Below are 22,114 nucleotides of genomic sequence, written 5' to 3'. Positions count from 1 at the left end.
TTGAGTGCAGCACTTTAACAGCATCATCTTTTAGGATTTTAAATAGCTCAGCTGGAATACTGTCATCTCCGCTAGCTTTGTTGTTAGTAATGCTTCCTAAGGCCCACTTGACTTCACTCTCGAGGATGTCCGGCTCAGGTTCAGTGACCGCACTATCATGGCTATCAGGGACATTACAATCTTTCCTGTACAGTTCTTCCGTGTATTCCTTCCACCTCTTCTTAATCTCATCTGCTTCTGTTAGGTCCCTGCCTTCTTTGTCCTTTATCACGCCTGTCTTTGCCCAAAACGTTCCCTTGAGATCTCCGATTTTCTTGAAAAGATCAATAGTCTTTCCCATTCTGTTGTTTTCCTCGATTTCTTTGCATTGTTCATTTAAGAAGGCCTTCTTGTCACTCCTTGCTATTATCTGGAACTTTGCATTCAGTTGGATATATCTTCCCCTTTCTCCCTTGCTTTTCGCTTCCCTTCTTTCCTCAGCTACTTGTAAAGCCTCATCAGACAGCCACTTTGCTTTCTTGCATTTCTTTTTCTTTGGGATGGATTGAGTTGCTGCCTCCTGAACAATGTTACAGACCTCTGTCCATAGTTCCTCAGGCGCTCTATCAGGTCTAATCCCTTAAATCTATTCCTCACCTCTACTGTATATTCATAAAGGATATGATTTAGGTCATACCTGAATGGTTTAGTGGTTTTCCCTACGTTCTTCAATTTAAGCTGAAATTTTGCAACAAGAAGCTCATGATCTGAGCCACACTCAGCTTCAGGTCTTGTTTTTACTGACTGTATAGAGCTTCTCCATCTTTGGCTGCAAAGTACATAATCAATCTGATTTCGATATTGACCATCTGGTGATGTCCATGTGTAGAGTCGCCTCTTGTGCTGTTGGAAAAGAGTGTTTGCTATGATCAGCATGTTCTCTTGGCAAAACTCGATTAGCCTTTGTCCTGCTTCATTTTGTACACCAAGGCCATGCTTGCCTGTTATCCCAGTGATTTCTTGACTTCCTACTTTAGCATTCCAATCCCCTATATGATGAAAAGGACATCTTTTTTTGGTGTTAGTTCTAGAAGGTGTTGGAGGTCTTCATAGAACCGATCAACCTCAACTTCTTCGGCCTCAGTGGTTGGGGCATAGACTTGAATTACTGTGATGTTGAATGGTTTGCCTTGGATTCGTACTGACATCATTCTATCGTTTCTGAGATTGTACCCCAGTACTGCTTTTCCCACCCTTTTATTGACTATGAGTGCTACTCCATTTCTTCTAAGGGATTCTTGCCCACAGTAGTAGATATAATGGTCACCTGAATTAAATTCACCCATGCTTTTCCATTTTAGTTCACTGATTCCCAAGATGTCGATGTTCAATCTTGCCATCTCATGTTTGACCACCTCCAGCTTACCTTGATTCATTGATCTTACATTCCAGTTTCCTAAACAATATTGTTCTTTACAGCATCGGATTTTCTTTTCACCACCAGACACATCTACAGCTGAGTGTCCTTTTGGCTTTGGCCCAGCCACTTCACTCTTTGTGGCGCTACTTGGAAATACCCTCTGCTCTTCCCCAGTAGTATATTGGACATCTTCCGACCTGAGGGGCTCATCTTCCGGTGTCATCTCTTTTAGCCTTGTGATACGTTCCATGGGGTTTTCTTGGCAAGAATACTGGAGTGGGTTGCCATTTCCTTCTCCAGTGGACCACATTTTGTCAGAACTCTCTGCCATGACCTGTCGGTCTTGGGTGGCCCTGCATGACATAGCTTATGGCTTCACTGAGTTATGCAAGCCCCTTTGCCACAACAAGGCAGTGATCCATAAAGGGGAATAGCATAATGCTCTTATACAAATCTATGGTGCGGCCACAAACAACGTACAGTTCTCGTCACCACAATTAAAACATATTGTGGAGCGGGAAAGGGTGAAGAAAAGGGCAACTAAAATGATCCAGGGGCTGAAGCAAGTCCCTTGTGAGGAAAATTTACAAAGTTAGCAGCTGTTTAGCTTATAAAAAAGTCAAGTAAGGGGGGGGGGGGATGACTGAACAGAGGTGTATAAAATTATGTATAATGTAGAGAAAGTGAATGGGAAGAGGTTTTTCTCCCTCTCATAATACTAGATAATACAGGGTCATCCAGTGAAGCTGAATGGTGGGAGATTCAGGACAGACAAAAGGAAGTACTCCTTCACACAGTTATAGAATCTGCTACCACGAGCTGTAATGATGGACACCAGCTTGGATTACTTTATAAGGGAATTAGACAAATTCATGGAGGATAAAGTTGTTAATGGCTATTATGATGGCTATATATTACCTCCAGTATCAGAGGCACTATGTCTCTTAATATGGCAGTCTGTCTCTTATTAAGCGGTGGTATATCTCTTATTAAGACTATGTCTCTTAATGTCCTGTTTGTGGACTTCCCAAGGCATATGGCTTGCCAGTGTTGGAACAAAATGCTTGGACTAGATAGGGCTTTGGTCTGATCCAGTACAGTTCTTCTTATATTCTTAAGTGGTTGTTTTGACCAATTGTGGCTCATTAACTTCCCTACTATTTAGGTAAGTACACTGCTTCCAAAAGAGATTATGCACCTCTGGAAGTAAAATTTGGAATAACCCTTTATTAAGTAAAAAAGATAAATCAGGTTTTGAGAAATTGATCTTAATAATCTTTCTTCTCAGCCTACTTTGGCAACTTTATTGAGGTGATTTGTATAATAAAGGCTTAAAAGCCGAACTATTGATTAACTGTAAAACAAAACTTTTAAGAGAGCGATTCTATGGTCCTGGCAGTGTCCCAGGGACCATAGGATTCATGAGTCTCCTCTCTGAGGCTGTAGACACTGATGTGACCTCAGAAGTGGGACTCTGGTGTCTGATCCCTCTCCTGTCCCCTCCTGGCTGCTTCCTGAGGGGTCAGAAGGGAGCGTGATGGTGGAATGTGAGAAGAGAGACCAGGATATGAAGAATCCTATTGCCTCTCCAACTGCAGTCCTGCCCCCCACCACAGCATGCCCTCTCTAGACAGGCTCAGAGACCCATTTAGAGAAAGAAGCAAAACATGGAGGACAGAGAGGCAAAATGCACCCCTGTCCCTCCTTCCACCCTGCTGGCAGCAGCTCAGCAGAGCAAAACTAGGCCTCTCAGGTTTGTGCCCGAAGAGACCTAATTTTGCGGTCTCCATACAAGAATGTTTTATTTTTTTTCTTCCACAATTTTGAGTATTGGGAACTTTAAAATGAAAAATGTTCATCATCAGGAATAGAGTCCAAACTACCCTAGAAAGATCCTTCCTGTACTACAATATAATTAAAAGCTCATATTTGTATATTAAGCATTGCTTTTTTCTTGCTTGAAGTTGTATACAGCTCATACATTAGTAAAGGATTAAGAACTCAAAAGACAGACTGTTGATCTTCTTCTTGACTATCTATGTTGTGCCACTGAATTGTAACGAACAACAGACACCTAAAGCAGAACAGCACCTGGATCCTCCTTGCAGGCCTTCCAGGAAATGTTTTTAAAGCATTTTACCCTGCTGTCCAGCTTAAAAAAAAAAAAAAAGGTTCCCAGAGTGGCTTATGTAAGATCAATAAGACATTCCTTGCCCACAGGCTTAATACTCTAAAAGTCATGACAAAAAATGGATGAGGGAAGAGAAAAACAGGCAGAGTCAAGCACCATTCTTGCCAAGTTTACCAGGTTCTTATAATGACTAGCTTCAATGGACCCTGTTCAGAGGGAGTAGCCAAATAGAGCTGGTCTCTCAGTAGAGCTTCTGGAGTGGGCCTATTTGCTATCTTTCCCTCTGCTGCTTCCTGATGGAAGGGCTTCTGGATGGTGATAGCTGGGGAGGGAGGAACCTGATGGAGCTGATCTTTCAGGATGAAAGATATGCAAACAATGGGGTGGTAGCTGTTGTAGAAAGAATCCTTTAACCTCACCCCTAATGTGTTATGTGTACCCCAGAATGGCTTGTGTTTAGTATGAACCAGAGTTACTCCATGTTGTTGGCATAGTAGTCTGCAAGAAGCAAATTACAGCCGGTAAGCAGTTTCCCTGAGAATTGCTAAGGAGGATCAATTCCTCCCCAGACTACAGGCTGATAATTGTATTTTGATTGTATTTTGTCCAGTAACTGAGTGTCAGTAGCTGGCAAGCGTCCACCCTGGTCCAAGGAAAGAACATTCAGTCCCTTTTCAGATAACAGACTGTGTGAATGCTTCCAAGTAATGTGGCTACTAGAGCATGGCTAGAGTTCTTCCCTATATGTGACGAATTACTCTGTATAAAAGCCCGCTTCACTGAACACTTGGGGCTCTCTGCCCCTTTGCTGACAGAGTGCCTTGCTGGTCATGCAATAAAGCGCTTTTAGATCCAGAAGTCTTACCCGTGTCTAGTGTGATCCATTGTCCGGCTAGACAACCAACAAGGAGCGTGTTCAGCTCACACAACACTGTTAAGGGGTAGTGCCTACAGGAAGGTAGCTACATCTGAGTAATCCTGCTTTTGAAGTGAGGATGACCATGGCTTGGATTTTCTTTAGTGATTTATGTAACAGTGGGGAAGGAATAGGCTACAGAATGGTTTGAAGGTGAGAAATGGGCTACAATAGTTATATCCCGTTGTGAAGGTTGAAGCCTACAAAGGCAAGGAAAAAGGTCAGGCCTAGAGATTTTTGTTGGGAGGGGGTATTCCTGAGAGTAGTTTAATTTCCTTGGTAAAGTCAGCTAAGTTTCATTTCTTCAGGTTTGAAGCATTTTCGGTTTTGGGTGAGGGTATAAAAAGAGTCAGAAAGAACAGAGCTGTAAGAGCAGAGCTGGGGAGGCCAGAGCCTGAAGAGGGAACAGGAAGAAGCAGCTTGGAGAAATCGAAGTACAGCTAGGGTCAAGGAACTTGCATTTTGCAACTTTTATTTTCTATTAATGCCTTTTGTATCACTCAGCTCTATAGTATAAATACCTTTAGCTGTGATGCTTGCTTTAAATTATCAGTAAACTGTTGTGGTTAACCCCATGTGCCTGCACTGTCAATCACCCCACGTCTACAGCCTACACCCCACATTATCGGGAAGGGAAAGTTTAGAAGAAGGAACATGGGACTTTCAAGGGGGCAAAAGATACTTAAGCGTCCACCCTGGTCCAAGGAAAGAACATTCAGTCCCAGCTCAGCTCAGGATGCTACAGGTAGTTCTGCTAATTACATAGAGAGGAGGTTGAGTCAAGGGAGTTATTCTAATGTATACTGTAACGTTCTTCATCTGGAAATGCACCAAAGCTGTACACTGAGATACAAAACCTCTTTAAGAATTCAGGGAACTATGAAATAAATACATTATTTAATGAGTTTTATAGCACAATACTAAGCACAGAAATTTTAGCACACCAACACCCCGAGTATAGACTTTACTTCTAAGCAACTTTACCTGAAGCCAATTGTAGTCATTTCCACATATCTAGGACTGTAGTATGATTAGGGGTGTCAAGAGAATTTCGCCATGGATCTCAGTGAGGCCAAATGCTAGTGCATTTGGCCCACCGAAATCCATGGTGGAACGAAGCCCCTGCCCCCCGAAAGGCGCGTGAAATGGGACACCTACCTGCTGCCGTTTGCACTGCTTTACGAATGGTGGCCGTGTCCGTGGCTGCCATTCGCTTCTTCACTTACATAGCCTATCACGGCAAAAAAACAAACAAACAGCGAACACTAATGGTGGTGGCTACGGCGGCTGCCATTTGCGCTTTTTTTTTTGCCGTGATAGCCTACATAAATATTTACGTAGGCTATTACGGCAAAAGAGGGGGGTGCAAATGGCGCAGTGGCCGCCATTTGCGCCCATCTCTTTTGCCGTGATAGGCTACGTAAATATTTACGTAGCCTATCATGACCAAATAAAAAAGGGAATGCAAATGGCGGCCGCTGTAGCCACCGCCATTTGCATTCGCTGTTTTGTTTTTTTGCTGTGATAGGCTACGTAAATATTTACGTAGCCTATCACGGCAAAATACAGGGACGCAAATGGCAGCAGCTACAGCAGCTGCCATTTGTGTCCCTGCAGGCTGCCCAGCGGCCAGATGTCCGGCTGCGGGCGGCCCTGGCTGGCGGCTCTGCAGAATCACCGCGGAGTGGAGCCGGCCAGAGAGAATTTCGGGGGGAGGGACGGAGCGCCTCCCCCCCACCGCGAATGTCACCCTTCGAAAAGGTAAGTGACTTTTGTACATCCCTAGGTATGATGCACATTAATATAGGAATCATCATGTGAAATTTGTGAACATTCAATCAGTACATCTGACAGAGATTTAATTTAAGAAATTTAATCTCATTAAGTTTACCTAAAAGATTTAAACTAAGGAGATGCCTGGTTTTGTAACATAGAAACAAAATTGTCTTTAATTATCCACATTGTCGAAGAACTGGCAGTTTCCTTTCAGGGTATTATAAGAACACTCTCCCTGCTGGATCTGACCATAGGTCCATCTAATCCAGGATCCAGAAGTGACTGAGTACTTTCTCCCAAAAATACTGGCCTAGAGAAATTAGGATAATACAAGTAGACACACTTGTGAGGAAAGCCACAACGAATACAACCACAAATGGGTTAGATTAGAACTAATCTAATGTATAGATTAGAAAGGTTTGGATTTCAGGAAACAACAGTGCTCCAAGACATGGACTGATTGTGGAAAAGCAGATTATGTACTGTAGGGAGACTGTGCAGTGTTTTCTGCACTTTGAGAACTGGAGAGACTGGAAGGTCTAATCAAGGAACAATTTACGGTCTCTGGCTCAAGAGTTCTACAAAGTGGAATGGGAAAGAATGATGAAATTCAGAGATAAAATTAAACAAAGCAAAATGAAAAAAGCAGCTGGCCATTTTAAGAGTTCTTTATTGCAGATTGACAAAGAGATATATTGTAAACTTCCATCATCCAGGAACAGTCACATTTACTGTTCTTTTGAAGCAACAACCAAAACTTTATGGTAAAGAACAGAGTTACAATAAATTTCAGAGTACTGTTCTTAAAACTGGGCAAAGAGGTGGCAGAGATGATTTAAAGTACTACAAATTAACTGAAGGTTTCCATTCTGGCTTCAGTTCCCAACTGAACAAGTCCAAATAGGTATGTCTTTCTCCATCTTGAAGATACATATCAGTTGGTGATCTACTTCAAGCAATATTAATTTGATTAAAAAGTTTGTCCTTAATAACCTGAGACATCAATCCATGTATTGCTTCTATGGTGGTCTTGCAGCTGAGGGAAAAATAAAAGCATAAATTTAAAGTTGGCTAAATGTAATTCTGTCACAGCACTGCAAGTTATTCCAATGTTTTGGGAGCTCACGGTGCCCATAACCCCATGAATCTCCACAACTGTCCAGTTATGTAAAGGCATGCAGAATAATTCAGTCTACTATCAAAAGCTATTTGCTTTAAAAGGTAAACTCAAACACTCTTTGTATGAGTACACAATTACAGACATCATGGGACCGACACATCTAATCTACAGCAAAGAAGAATCCTATTGCACTATGTCAATAGTTTAGGTATCTTTGGCAGATACAGGGAACTCTGTATTGTCCAGATATACTTCTGTAACTAAGCTGAAGTATGTCCAACTGAAATAATTGCATATTCTTCTCGTTTACTCCTGCTTTTGTTTCCTTCCCCTTTCTCTATTGCCTTCCTTGAATCAATTTGTGAAAGCCCCTCAGGGTAGGGACCTGTTCTCTCATTATTTGCAAAGCACCATGTACTCCGATTGAAAAATGTGAAATGTTTTCTTTTTCACTGTACTTCCTACATCTTCTTTATGCCAGTAAACCCAGACAATGGTCTGAAGAGGCCATAGTTCAGTGACGGGGAACATGCTTTGCAGACAAAAAGTCCCAGGTTCCATCCTTGGCATCTTCAGACAGGGCTGGGAAAGGCCTGTCTGAAATCCTGGACAAATGCTGCCAGACAGTGTTGACAATACTGACCTAGATGAACTAGAAGTGGTCTGATTCAGTACAAGGCAACTTCATATGTTTACGCTATAGTTAGACTGCTGAAGCTAGATGAAAGGCTGTCATGAAACCACATAGAACTACCTGCTCTGAGGAACAGCAGGGTAGTTTGTAAAAAAAGGGAAAGACCGAGTAAATGCTAGAATCTGTATTAAAAACCTTGACTGGAAATAAAGCTAGAATAAGCTGTCAAAGATTGGAACACTGGTCAATTACCATGAAGGATCCTTCTGATTTGATGTGACGGAGACATCTAACAATGGGTTACATCTCTCCCATTGCCCAGGAAGGGCAGGGATTACCTGGCAAAAGTCTATCTTAGGGCCGGTGAACTCAGGCCCCTCCTCCAGTTCCATCCTGTGGCTAAGCTAAGACAGGATAACAAGGAGTCCATCAAACCAGGGGTGAGATGGAAGGAGATGAGGAAAGGAGGCTCTCCTTCCGACAGGCTGTGGCAGAACTCAACAATACATGCCAGGATGCCCCTGCCCTGAGATTAATCAGCCACCTGATACTAGGGTGTGGTTTGGACGTCTTAGTCACATCAAACCGGAAGGAACCTTCACTGTGAACAATCAATGTTCTGTTCCCAGTTTGGTGTGAGACATTCAACAATGGCATGACCCCCAGCTAGGCCCATTGGTAGGGTAGGTAACTGTTGATAGTTCCAATTAGGAATGAAATATGACATGCTGTAGTACCCTCCTCCCAAAGGCAGCCTGTGTAGAGGTGAAAGGTATCTTATTTATAGTGTCTGGTAGGTGTTGGGACTAGACCGCAAAGCTGCTTTACATATATCTGCCAGAGGAACATTAGTTGAGAATGCTGCTGAAGGAGCCACAGCCCATTTAGACTGTGCCATGAGTCAGTAGTGTTGAGAGGCCCGAGATGCACAGGCTGCAATACATGCCTTAATCCACCTAGCTAGTGTGACACTGGAGGCCTTCTTCCCCAAGGAAATAGGGTTGAAGGACACAAGCAGCAATTCTGTATGTCTAAGGTTTTGTGTGCATCTAATATAAACTCTGAGCCACACCCTCCAGGAACATATTATGTATAACTTGGTTTGCTCATAAAGTACTTAAAATTAAAAACGTTTAAAAGTAAACTCAGTAAATTTATAATTGTCAGAATAAATTATTATACTTCTAATTCAATATACCAAACATGATAATTTTATGAGCAAATCAATAATACCTTTTAGGTTCCTATTTTATGTCTGGCCAGAGGGAACTTCAGCAAGTAATTCCCAAAACATTTGAATCATCTTAGGTGCCAGAAGAAGTAGGAAGAGTTGAAGGCAGAGGAAGACTGGCGCACAGCATCTGTTCCTGTTTGTGAGGAATTGGTTGGGGTGGACTTTTGGAAAATCTGGTCTGAAGGAAAAGCCACTGAGAGCTTATTTAGCTGGGGAAGATGCTCTTACCTGTTTAGGAACAGTAACCAAGCATATTTAATTTAGGAACCATTAAGCAATATAATACTATTATTTGAAGAATGACCTTTTATTCTCTTTTGTAAATAATTTCCCATAACATCTTAATTTTCGTTAATTTTTCCTCTAGTGGTGGTGTCAATCCCATGCCTACACCACAGGAACCAGACTACTGGGTTTCTTTTAATTATAGAGGGTTTATTTTGGTGGCTGCACTTAAAAGAGTTATAGCTGAGGCAGCATTTCTTAATACTCAGGTTTAATTGGGAACTTTATTAGTGAGTTCAACAGACAGTGAGTTCAATAGACCCAAACCTCCAAGTTTTTAAACATACACACACTGTTCCATCATATATGGTGGTAGTAGTGGGATAATGTAGAACGTTTCTCTCGTATGTGGGTTTTAGAAACACATTTATTGTCTGGGTTCAGATGATCATAGGGGGTGGGGGAAGAAGCCATCATGGCTTCTTCCACTGGCCCTGTGCTCCCTGTCATTTACATGATTACCCATGCTGCAGTGTGGGTTGGCATGTTGTCCAAACCTAGCACATATGGCTTCGTACTTACCCTACAACCCACGACTTGCAACCCACAAAGCCACCTGTGCTGCATGCTGGGTTTGGGCAACATGCCAACCCATGCTGCAGTGCGGGTAATTACGTGAAAGATGGGCACGCACACGGCACATATGGGGGCGAGGGGAGAAGCCACAATGGCTTCTTTCCCCCCCACGATTGTTCAAACACCCCCACTGACTGCTACTGCATCTAACCAGAACAAGCCCAGAAACAGAGGACAGGACTGATTAGAACAAACCCCAAACTGTCAAGAACGCACCTTTTCTTCATGTATGATATGGTGATTCTAGTCACATGTTGGGAAACTGAGAATGACTTTGAACATTCCTAAATGTCTATCAGCAAAAGATACATTAGATCAATAATTTTCATAAGGAATGGGAAAAAGTAACTATGCTGGGAGTCTTACAGAGAGGATAAAGAAAACCTTCTCCCCATGGCGTCAAAATTTCCAGAATTTTACATCTCTACTCTTACATAAAAGTCTTCCTATTATATCGTTTTTAGAATCATTCTGTGGGAGAAAAGGTTGGGTAGCAATACATAAACACTTGTCTTAAATATTTTATTCATCATCCTGAAACAAAATATTTCATAATAAAGAATTGTTCAATTTTTAGCCCCCCCCCCCCTTCTAGTATTGATATGTGGAGCTTGTGGGCAATCATATTCTGGTGAGGAATCACTAAAGAGGGGCAGAAGTGGAAGCATGCTTACAGTAAAACTTCCAGGCATGATATCATTAGCCCAAGGGTATGAGCAAGGGACATCATTTACCTGATGGTAAATGCACCTGACTGCATTTATCATTTGCTGGAGTTTGAGGATCCTTTCTGGGGCCAGGGCAATGGTTCCCTTGTGTGGGTGTCTGTCAGGGTGCCTAGGTAGACTATTCTTTTGCCTGGACAAAGATGACTCTTTCTGGACTTGACCAGGAAGCTATGGTTTGTTAAACAAGACAGCGTCTTGCTGAATTTCAGACATGCCTTTTCTAGTGAGGGGAACTGAGTAGGAAGTTGGCCAGATAACAACAGGTATGAATGCACTGAAAGTGGGGGCGTGCTATGATATACCCTGGGAGCTACAAAACAACGGCGAAAGGTGTGGGTTTTTTTTTTAAAGCCAAGCAGTAAGGTTCAAGAGATTAGTGAGGCTGTGAAAAAGGTAGGCAGATAGAGAAATAGCAAGAACTAAGTAGAATGATAAATCATAAGAGCAAAGGAATCAGAAAGGCTCCATCCTGAGCAAAAGAAAGGGAAGAACCGGAGGAAGAGCCTGAGTTCATCAGCATTAAGACAAACTTTAGTCAAACGATGAGCCTTGGGCTGTAGGAGAGACTTAACCCATTTTTGGATGCCTCCTCATACCAAACTGGGGAGGTTCCTACCATCTCTACAAAAAACTGATCATAGTTTGTAATGAAATACACATCGTTATTTATATAGTCTGGGATCCAAAGTGCCAGATGTGGTGTTCTACCACGAGGAAGGGGTTTTCAGTTCACTTCTGCCAGTGGCAATCTGCTGTGCATTCCCTCAAAAACTGGAGGGGTCTTCTAGAGAAATACTCCATGAAGTATGAGGGACTGCCACTCAAAGGGGAAAAAAATTGGCCAGCCCCCTCAACACACACAGAAGCACTGGCATGTACTTCTTTGGCTCCCAGCCATTGTGTCAGTTCCTACCAATATTTATTTATCTCAGCTTATATAATGAAGGTGAAAGGAAAAACTGAAAATTTTGGGACTGTTATATCTAGGAGCCCCAAAGATTAAAACAACAACAACTGTAATCCCTAAAACTGCCAATTGATATTTGACTGTAATGCACAGGAACCCATCTTAAACACTACTATATTCAAGTGTCATAACATTTCCGTTCAGTAACCATATTGCTACGATCAGACAATAGTTCATTTCTTAAATTCCCCCCAGAAGATGGAAGCAGGACAGCCACCCCTTAAGTCATAACTTAAAACATTGGTATTACAGAGCTTGCATCACAGCAATAAGCCTCCCCCTCAGCACAAATCCCAGGATGGAAATGAGCTTACCTGTCCCTTGTTGCTTTGGCTAGTTTGTCCTCTGATTTTCTATCATGAGATTCTAAACCCAACATGAAGCTTCCTCGTCCTAGTTGGGCTTCTGACTGCTCTAGTTTTTCAGACAGATCAAATACTTGCCCAGTGGTGTAATCTGCATTCTGCATTTGGAAGATATTTAAACATTAATAGAACTGTCATCATCTGTACTGCTATCTGGAACAATACGTATCGAATGTAGCCAACTTTAAAATATTTCCAAACTTCTAGGTTTTGTTTGGTGCATCTAGCCACCTAATAGTAACGATCACAGGAAAGTACAGCTTATTTCTAAAGTTAAGGAGACCTCTGTTATGTACATGAAACACTGAAATATGTAAATAAACTACATTTAACTGAACTATAATCTATACAATTAACGTGTTGTGTGGGGGAATTAAGGATACACTGAACATATTAATGGTATGATCTAATTGTTAACTGTAAGATGTGCAATTTAATTAATGAACTGCTCATGGGACTGACTGGAGAGATCTCTGATGCTTTGTTACTAGTTATAGAGCAGAGTTAAGGTCACACAGGGCAGAAATGCTCAATTGTCTTGCTTTGCTTCAGAAGCTTAAGTCATCCTAGTCTTATATTTTACCTTTTCTTGCTGTCTTGGAAATTGTGTCAATAAAACTGTATTAATAAGTTAATTTTGGTAATTCAAGTAATGCTCGCTGTCTTAGAAATTGTGTTAGAATTAAAATGGTATCAATAAGTTAATTTTAGTAATTCAAGTAATGCAATAGTTTGGAGCACTTTTCACAATCTGATCTATAGTGGCTTTCTAAAATACAACTTTACACTCATACCACTGCAATCTAAATATTCCTTTAATGGTAATAATAGTTAAGTACTTAAATAGTGATTGAAAGCACATTTGTTTTTTCAAGGTTTACTCTTTTGGTAGTAGCAAGTTATAAATTCATAGCAATTTAGGAATTTTGAAGACTACGTCTAACATTGCTCAAGCAGACTTCTGCTTGTGGAACAGACCTTTCTCATTGTATCCTTCCCACTGCAATTTCCCATGCAGCCCCAAAATCTGCTCTAGAGGGTCTCTCAAACCTCCAAAACAGATTTGGGGAGCACAGGGGAGAAGGGAAATCTATTCTGCTGATGGACGTCATTCCGAGAACGGACCGACACAACTGGATTTCACCTTTAGTTGCTAAACAAGAGAAGCAGTCTTCCCTAAAATATGCAGTAAGTTTGGAAGGGAGGCAGGAGCTCCTTCCCGATTATTTCCAGCTTCCTTCTTTACAATCAATTCAATGTAAGAGCTTTCCCCAGATTTGTGTTGACTGGGACACAATGCCCTGTTGTACATGAAGCACACATGTTACATATTTCTCCTGGATTGCAACACCAAACTATCTTTTGCTAGACCATTTTACCAGTTCTTTGATCTTCCTGCCTACAAGCAGGAACAAGTGTTTCAAAGGTTGCATTTTGAACACCCTGCTGATAAGGAGAACCCACAATGATACTTACAGTAAGCAAACTAGATGAACTAAGAGTGTTCACCCAATATTTGTTCCAGAGAAGCTCAAGTAACTTGCGATCCAAAGAGGATTTGAAATAGGAGACTTCTAAAGCATAATACCTGTAACATAAGAAAAAGTGTATGAAAAACTTTCAAAGCGAGCTCCTTAATGAAGATTCTACACAATGAAATATTTAATGCTTCTTGATTAAAAACTGCTTGGGACAATTTTTCCTCTGTCTCTCACCAAAGCAGCCTCACCTTGTTAAAGAATCTCTTCAAAACACATTGGGAACCGTATCTTTTGTGCAGCTGTCCTTTTTGTTCCAAAACAAAAACATACTAAACAAACACACAACTCAACTTATACCTATTCAGGAAGCAAATATTTGTGTTCTTAATAGTTTCAAACAGCTATATCTTTTTTTTCCAAGTTGGAGAACATTCTAAAATCTCTGTGTTAGGAAATAATTCCTTACTGTTTACAGTGTACTCCAAAGTCTTCTATTTTATTAAGTGGGATAGTCTGGTATTCAGAAGGGCCCTCATCAGGAGGTTTGTAGCCCTGAAGGATAAAGATACAAATAAGAAACTGAAGTTATAAGACAGCATCTCTTCCAACAGACTTTTTAAAATTTTGCATTAAAACTGATTACACTTTGACCAAAGATCATTCCAATTTCAGGTGGAGGTTTATAAGTTTATGGGAAGCAAGCTGCATTGTTTTGATTTAGCAATTCTAGACTGATATCTACATCAACATTTCCGTTTCTTTTTTGTCTGACCAACAGTGTAAGGAACACACTACGCTCTCTTTCTTATGGAAGCATTGCTAGAACCTCACTTCCTGCATTCTGTCATCAACACTGGAGTGTTGCCCTATGTCACTTCTGTGTAAAATCAGCTTAAGACAGGGAAAGTTAAAGATATAGGGTGAATGTTCTGGCAGCCTGTCAGATCTTTCCCTCTGAGAAGGGCATCTTAGGCTTCTCTATGCAACATTTAAAACAGATTTTAAACACAGGCATGAATGTTATAAAAACATCTTTATAATCAGCAACTTTCCATAATACTTTTGTTTCCCACTTTTATGGAAAAACCCAATATTTCATTGAAAAGATTAAATGTTGCATTCCATAAAATAAAACAGGCAGATTCTAACACTAAAATACTGTAATAAGCCACGAAACATAGACTTGTGATCCTTTTATTCAAAAGCATTAAAACAGAAGTTCCCCCAATAGACTCCTACTACAGAGCATACTCAGTTTAATAGTGTTACTGCTCAAGCATCTATAAAACTGACTAAATGCAATAGGGCATGTATGTGCAAACATATCAACTTCCTAAAGGAAACTACTGGAGAAGGCTATTTCATCTGACTGAAATCCGTAATTTAATTCTGGAATTTTGGGGGCATAATGGAAACTTTAAAAGGAATAGCAAATTATGGGGTTAACAACTATCCCAAGCTTTGCTATGACAGTAAACAAGTTGTTGGGTTATGGCATACGGTTGTACCACTTGTAATGTTTGGTACTGGGCTGTCAATCTGTTGAGTGGCAATCTTGTGTCATATAAACATGGTTACATAACTGTTACCTTAGGATATGTCCTAAAAGCTCCAAGATTTACTTTTCCTGCAGATATTGTCCTTGTTGGATCAATCTGTAAAATGTATTTAGAAGTTACTGTACACCGTGCACTCACCAAGAAGCAGTTATGTGGCAGTTTCACAACCCTCTCTCTAATTTATTATTTGTTACATTACTTTTTAAAGAGGTCTGATTAGAAATTGCCCAAACCATGTCAGTATAATTTTATTTATGTATCAATTAAAGATTCTGGTTTGTAGCTTTAAATTATAATTTCACAAAAAAAAAGAGAAGGAAACCCTCCACTATGACATTCATGGAGCAGTGAAAGATGAAAACATTAAGCATTTACAATGCCACAATGCAAGTTTTAGGTCTGGAGATATTTCAAGACAATTGTCTTTTAAAACTCTATTTCTTAAGCATTTATTTACATGCACAATTATTCTTGAAAGCAGTAATATACAAATTAAATTATCTTTTACTTCTGATTGCTATCATTTTAAAAGTTTTAGGCTGCAACAAACAGATAAACTTTTAGGTCCTCTATGAAACATCACTGCATGTTGTACTGTGCTATACAATAAACTGTTAAAAAAAAAAAAATGACCCAATTCGCACAATCACCGCAGCTTGAACAAGCCATGGTGGCTTGTTTAAACCACAGCATGTACTGGGTGCCATTTGCCTATTTACCTGCCCAGGCATGGCTTGTCATGTTGTCCCAACCTGGGCGGCATGGCTTGTTTCAGGGGAAAAACAACCCTCAAATAACCCAACAGGAGGTCTTGATATGTATGCTACTATATTCTGAGTTAATAACTTTGAGCATCTTGTGCACTTGTCAAATGCAGAAATTAAATGCGAGAGCTGACCACTTCCCACCCACCCCCCAATTCCTAAAATAATTAAGATGTACCTAGCACTGAGAAAATATGGCACTAAGAATGTGCATAAAGAAACAACGCTTTCATGAAGAAACTAGGTGAATATATCAAACAACCCATGGCCTGTTGCTGGGTTATTTGAGGGTTGTTTCCCCCTCAAACAACCCATGTCACCTGAGTTCAGATGACATAAGCCACACTTGGGCGGGTTAGGCAAATGGTGCCTGGCATGCACTGTGGCTTGTTTAAGGCACAGTGATCATGTAAACTTGGTCAATGTGTTGCTGCAAGCCTATTTTAGAAAAAGTCAAGTGATGAGTTTATGTTGTCATAAAAGGAACAACATTTAGTACTTCTGTAGAGCAATTCAAGACAGCATGCTCTATAGCTGTACTGTTTGCAGACGTTTTAGGAACAGGGAGTATAATGCTTATGCCCCCCCCCGCCCCTAATTGCATTTAATGAAGTCATAGGGAGACATCTGGGAGTTATTCTGGGTTCTACTTATGGTACAAGTAGTCATATACTATGTGGTAGACAGAGGCAGCCTGGAAAGGCGAACAACAGACTGTAGTTCTCCAATGTTCTCACAAACAGCAGAGAAGTTAGGGAATTGTTCCTTTTGAAAAGGGAGCCTGTATTATTTTTCTTGCTCATTTTAACTCCTGTACTGGTCAACACAAATAGGAATTAAAATACCTAAGGGTGCAATCCTACTGATTGCATCCTTGATGATCGGAAGCCCCTGATCATCAAATGTAGGCCAGGAGGCGCGGTGGAAGCAATCTTTGCCTCCCCATTCTGCATTTTTTGCCAGATGGGCTTTTTTGCATGTCTAGTGGTGGTGCTTTGGAGGGAGGGAGATTGTATCCTGGCCCGTCTGGCCCACTCCCTTCCCCATGCACCAAAACGCCCCCTTTCCTGCCTCTGCAAGGTCACTTTTCTGACTTTGGAGGGCAGCTGGTGCGGTTCTTTCCCCACCAGCTGTGAGGGGGTGGGGTTGAATCCCTGACTCCCCCTTCCAAGGTCAGAGTGCTGTCTCTGACGTCCCCAGTATTCTACGGCCCCTCAGAGAATGTCTAGAAGCTATAGGATTGCTACCTCCAGATATAAAAGGCCATTTGATAAACTCAAGTAACTGTTTCCATGAGCATGGTTTAAACAAGGGGTAGGCAACCAAGTGCCCTCTAGTTGTTTTGCCCTGACCATTGTCCATGCTGGCTGGGGCTGGCGGGAGTTGTAATCCAAAACATCTGAGGGGGCCCAGGTTGCCTATCCTTGGTGTAAAATAATTTAGGCGAATTTCTTGCTCTGTGATTGGCAAACTGTGCAAATACTGAATTGCCTTTGTTAGGAAACAACCTTACAAATATTGCCTTAAATTAGTTGTGATAAATGAAAAGATGCAGCTACGTTTACAGGTTAAAAAGATCATTGAGATAGTTCTTATATCGGATGTCACTTGAAAGATCTCCACTCAACATGAGCAATTTTTTTTTTAATAGCATTCACCTGATGGCACAATAATCCAGCAAGAGGAAAAACACTATACTAAGGCAAAGCATCCAGTAGTTTCACAGCATTACAACTTACAATTTATTGTCAAACTCTAGTGTTTAATTCACAAGTTCTGATACTATACTTACAACCACAGCCACAAAAGGTTCTTGGAATTGCTGGTTAAGCATCTGAGTACTGACATCAATTCCTGAAAGCCAACAGCCATAGCCAGGGTGGCTGTGATACCAGCCAATTGCATTTTCTAGACGACCAACCTAGCCAGAGTTTTTAAAAGCGGGGAGAGAGGGGGAGGAAGAAAGCACATTGTTAAAAAGGCATTTAATCAGTGTGATCACTCCCCTCGTTTGGATAGTTAATAAACATATTTTATTTCAAAATAAAGCAATATATGAACAGAAGGGCCCCATTAAAAAGGCATTATCTACTCCAGCATCCTTTCTCCTCAAAAAGGATAGCCAGCCAGATGACTCCAGGAATCCCAGAAGCAGGACAATGGTATGTATGCTACCATATTTTTAGTTAATAATTTTGAGCCTCTTTTGCACTTGTCAAATGCAGAAATTAAATTGAAGAACTGACCCCCCCGAAATTCCTAAGATAATTAAGATGTACATAAAACTGAGAAATGCAGCAGAAGAATGTGTATAAAGAAACAGCTCTTTCCTGAGGAAACTAGGTAAAGTCTCCTCTGAACTCAACTTGACCCATGTTTATACTCAACTGGTAGTATAAGTGAGACCAGATGGTGTTCGAAGGCAACACACATTGTTCAGAAGTTACAGGCTGAAGTGTCCTCAGTTCCCAATGTGATTTTGAAGTGCTTTAGTGCATGTTAAATTGCTAAAAGGAAACCAGGCTTCTCTTTTTACCTGCTTTGCATTTTCAATATATGCAGCCATATATTCATATGCAGCAGCCTGAGCATTAACTCGTGTTTCAGTGCCTTCCACTGGTAAAGCAAAGCTGTCCATGATTATCATAGTTTCACCATCCACTTTTCCAAGCATTAAGCCCATCACTTCCAAATTGCCTCCTGACCTAGCATGCATGACCATCTTCAGGAGGGCCAGAGCAGAGATCTTGCAGTACTTGAAATAGTGATGGCTGCAATGAAAAGACCAAAGATCTTAAAACTGCAAGGGAACTATTAGGACAGGAGAGGAAAATAAGATAAATGCAGACAACAATTAAGAAATTATTTTAGACAAGAGTGTTCACCCTGACAACAAGAAGCAATAAAGTGAAATTCAGTTCAGACACTATGGAGGTACTGTTAGTAGACATAGAATAAAGTAAACTGTTTTGGTCCGTAGGAAAAATTCTAAAACTCATGGTCAGGCAATACATTCATTAGGACCAGTTGAACATGCACAAGATTGTGGGCAAGCTTTCAATAACCATGTTTCTTCATCCAGGAAGAGGTTACAAAAAGCAGGGGAGGGAGGGGGGAGGGAGGGGGGAGGGAGAAGAGAAAGTCTGACTTGATGTTGAAGTCATAAACAACGGGAGGTAGATGAGTATCTAACACTTTAAGAGGAAACTTTTCTCTCTGAGGGCTACCTTCTGTCCAACCACTAGGTAATAGTACCCAATTTGGCTTCTACTGACGTTTTTTACCTAATGCACTACCCAAAAGTAATCACCAAATTTGCTAATATAAAAACTGCTTTGTTTCTCTTTACTTTTGTTCTCTTTACTTTTGTTCTCTGTCTATGAAGGAAACCGTGTGTTTCACCTAAAGTTAGAGACAAATGGGTAGTAACAACTGGATTTTATCTTTTCAAAAATGGAGGAACCAGCCATGGTGTGTTTGTTCCAACAGTCCTAGGTTGGAACAGTCCTGAGACTTGCATGACACTTAGCAGAGGCTAATCCATTTAAGTCTCTACCTCCTCCTTCACTCTCATCTTAAGGCTTTGACCATGCAGACTTCACGACTTAAACATTAAGTCAGCCCTTTCCCCCCTCTCTCCACTCTCTCAACTTTTTATAACATCTTGTCTGATGGAAAGATCTGAAGATCTTGAAAACTTGCCTATAATTTTGTGCATATTTAGTTGGTCCTAATAAGGGCATTGGCTGACCATGGATTTTGGAATTATTAGTAGACAGTTCATCTGCCCAGGCGAGTGGTGTCCACTCAGTTCTAGAGTTTGGGGATGCTCCTTAATCCATCTTTTTCACTGGAAGTGCAGATTGTCTCTGTGGCATGGAGTACCTTTTAACAGCTTAGGCTAGTGAGCCAGCCATGACCCTACCTGGACAGGGATAGCATGACTTCAGTTATCTAAGCCCAGTTAACATTCTGTTTGGACTACTGCTATGCATTATACATGGGACTACCTTTGAAGACTGATCGTAAACTTCAGTTAGCAGCGTTAAAGCTGTGATCTGAACTAACGGGGATCAGGCAGCATGGGTATATTACACTGGTACTTTGCCAACTTCACTGGCTCCCAGTCGATTTCTGGGCCCAATTCAAAGTGCTGGTTTGAACTTTAAGGCTCTTCACAGCTTGGGACCAGAGCATCTGAAGGACTGCCTGTCTCCATATGCATCTACCTGGACCATAAATATCTTCTGAAGCCCTTCGCCAGATGCCCCTGCCAGATGAAAGGTGGCAGTGGCTACTAGAGCAAGGTCCCTTTGAGTGGTGACACTCCAGCACTGGAAAGCCCCCCGGCTTGCCTAGGGCCTACCTTGATGCCATTTTGGCATTAGGCAAATACTTTTTGTTTTCTCAGGCCTTTTAATCTGTTTCTGCTTTAAATTCATTTCATCTGGGTGATTTTAAAAATGTTGTTCTTATATGTTTTATGGATTTGTTGTATGCATTTTTAATTGGATTTTTCTTTGTTGTAAGCCTTCATGAGAATGTGGTTATAGGGCAGTATATTCATCTTTAATAAATAAAATTAGAACATCACAAAATTCATTTCTTCCTTAATTTAACAAACAACCTGTGCAGTACAATGGCAAACTCCATTCAGACGTGGGAAAGCCAGGTTCAGAACTTTGCTACTCCCAATCTCTTAATTTAAGAATTGTTCAGCTCTCACATTCATGGATAGCTGGAAAATTAACACAGAGGGAAGTTAAAGAATCAGGTCTGAAAATGTGTGAACTGCTTCTTTCCTCCCAACAGAGACCTTGTGGCCTTACACTTTGCCCCATATGCAAGGTGCTTTATATTTTGATATTGTATTGTTTAAAATTTGTGTGTATACAACCCTGAAACCCATTTTTGGATGAAGGTGCAGGCTATACATTTTAAAAAGAAAAATAAATAAAATAAATATGACAATAAGACACTGCATTAGCTATCAGGATTTGCACTTTGGAAGCAGCCAGTTCTCTATTCAAAAGTTCCCCTTTCTCTGGCAAAAGACCAAGGGACCATAGCATATATGTACTGACACGGAAGAGTGAATTCAAACTTAATTCCTACTTTCTTTGGGTTCTCCTTTCACTCCATCATTTTTTCCTCTCTGCTAACATCCAAACGACTACCAAGTCCTGTTACTTCTGCCTCCCTAGGGTCTCCAAGATCTGATCTTACCTCTCTGCACTCAAGTCCATACCATGGTAGTCACTTGCCCAGAGTTCTTTGCTTACCTTTCCTCTGCCGTCTCTAACCTCTTCATCCAATTCAGATTAACTCTGCATGAGGTCCTCTCTGGGGCAAGTAGGCCATTGTTTCCTCGCCAACCCCACCCCCACTTCTGGAAGGAAGGAACATTGGGGCACAGTAAACAGTGGTGCAGCTAGGTAATTTTAGACCCTGGACTTAATGATCTTATAGGCCCCTCCTTTAAAAAGCATTATGTTACTTCAGTTGTGAAGCACACAGCTAGTATTTCTCTCCCAAAAATTGCCATTCCATACTTTACAGCTTCTTCTACATTCCTGATGTGCTATAACAAACCTGTTTGCCAGCCTTGATTTAAAAAACAAGAAACTCTTGAGAATGTGCGGTTTTGCATTTTAAACCCACTAAAATCATAGCACCACGATGAATATAGGAAAAAGATGGAGCTTGCATCTACTGCCCTCATTACGGGCCACTGTTTGGGTGGTCATGGGGGAGAGGCTGGGCTGCGGGGCCCTGGACATTGGCCCCAAAGTCCAGCCCTAGCTGCATCACGGGCGGGAAAGCCCAGTTCCAGGCGGGCCGTGCCCTCTGAACCAGGCCAGGGAGAGAGGGGGCTCCTGCTCCGCTGTCTTGCCCACACGCCCACTTACTCCTTGGTCCACGGCTTGGCCGCCAGGATCTCTTGCTGCTGCTTGCGGTCGTACTTGTAGATCTCATCGATGCTCTGCGCCTCCTGCATGTTGTTGGCCATTTCCCACGTTTTTTGGGCCATCCCGCTCCCGGAAGGGCCGGCAGCCGCCATGTCACCGGCTCCTCAGGCCGAGAGCCAAGCCGGTCAGGCCGAGAGTAAGCGCCTCGGGTAGCCCACGTCTCCCAGCCTTGTCTCTCCGCCCGCTTGCCGCAACGGCGCGAACCAAACA

General features: G+C 41.5%; 1 protein-coding gene across 1 annotated transcript; it reads right to left on the bottom strand.

The window, feature by feature from the left end:
- Positions 1 to 6,874: 6,874 nt before the first annotated feature.
- Positions 6,875 to 22,083, bottom strand: COPS5 (COP9 signalosome subunit 5). The gene is made up of 8 exons (XM_084849365.1): positions 21,845 to 22,083; positions 18,472 to 18,706; positions 17,728 to 17,856; positions 15,202 to 15,267; positions 14,079 to 14,164; positions 13,608 to 13,719; positions 12,081 to 12,229; positions 6,875 to 7,258 (listed from the first exon to the last, which is right to left on the bottom strand). The coding sequence occupies exons 1-8, from the start codon at positions 21,994 to 21,996 to the stop codon at positions 7,174 to 7,176; spliced, it is 1,014 nt and encodes a 337-aa protein (XP_084705491.1). The 5' UTR covers positions 21,997 to 22,083; the 3' UTR covers positions 6,875 to 7,173.
- Positions 22,084 to 22,114: the final 31 nt, after the last annotated feature.

Source organism: Heloderma suspectum, chromosome 4, assembly GCF_057233095.1.
Source record: "Heloderma suspectum isolate Gila_16-S chromosome 4, 16-S_ref, whole genome shotgun sequence".
Lineage (NCBI taxonomy): Eukaryota > Metazoa > Chordata > Lepidosauria > Squamata > Helodermatidae > Heloderma > Heloderma suspectum.
The sequence above is the reverse complement of the archived record's forward strand: the minus strand, read 5'-3'. Positions and strand labels throughout refer to the sequence as shown.

Excerpts from the sequence above, each read along its gene's own strand:
- COPS5 (XM_084849365.1), bottom strand. The coding sequence starts at position 21,996 with ATGGCGGCTGCCGGCCCTTCCGGGAGCGGGATGGCCCAAAAAACGTGG. Across the intron at positions 17,857-18,471 it reads ATATTGAAAATGCAAAGCAG|GTTGGTCGTCTAGAAAATGC; the intron begins GTAAAAAGAGAA and ends AACTCTGGCTAG. Across the intron at positions 15,268-17,727 it reads AACCTTTTGTGGCTGTGGTT|ATTGATCCAACAAGGACAAT; the intron begins GTAAGTATAGTA and ends TACATTTTACAG.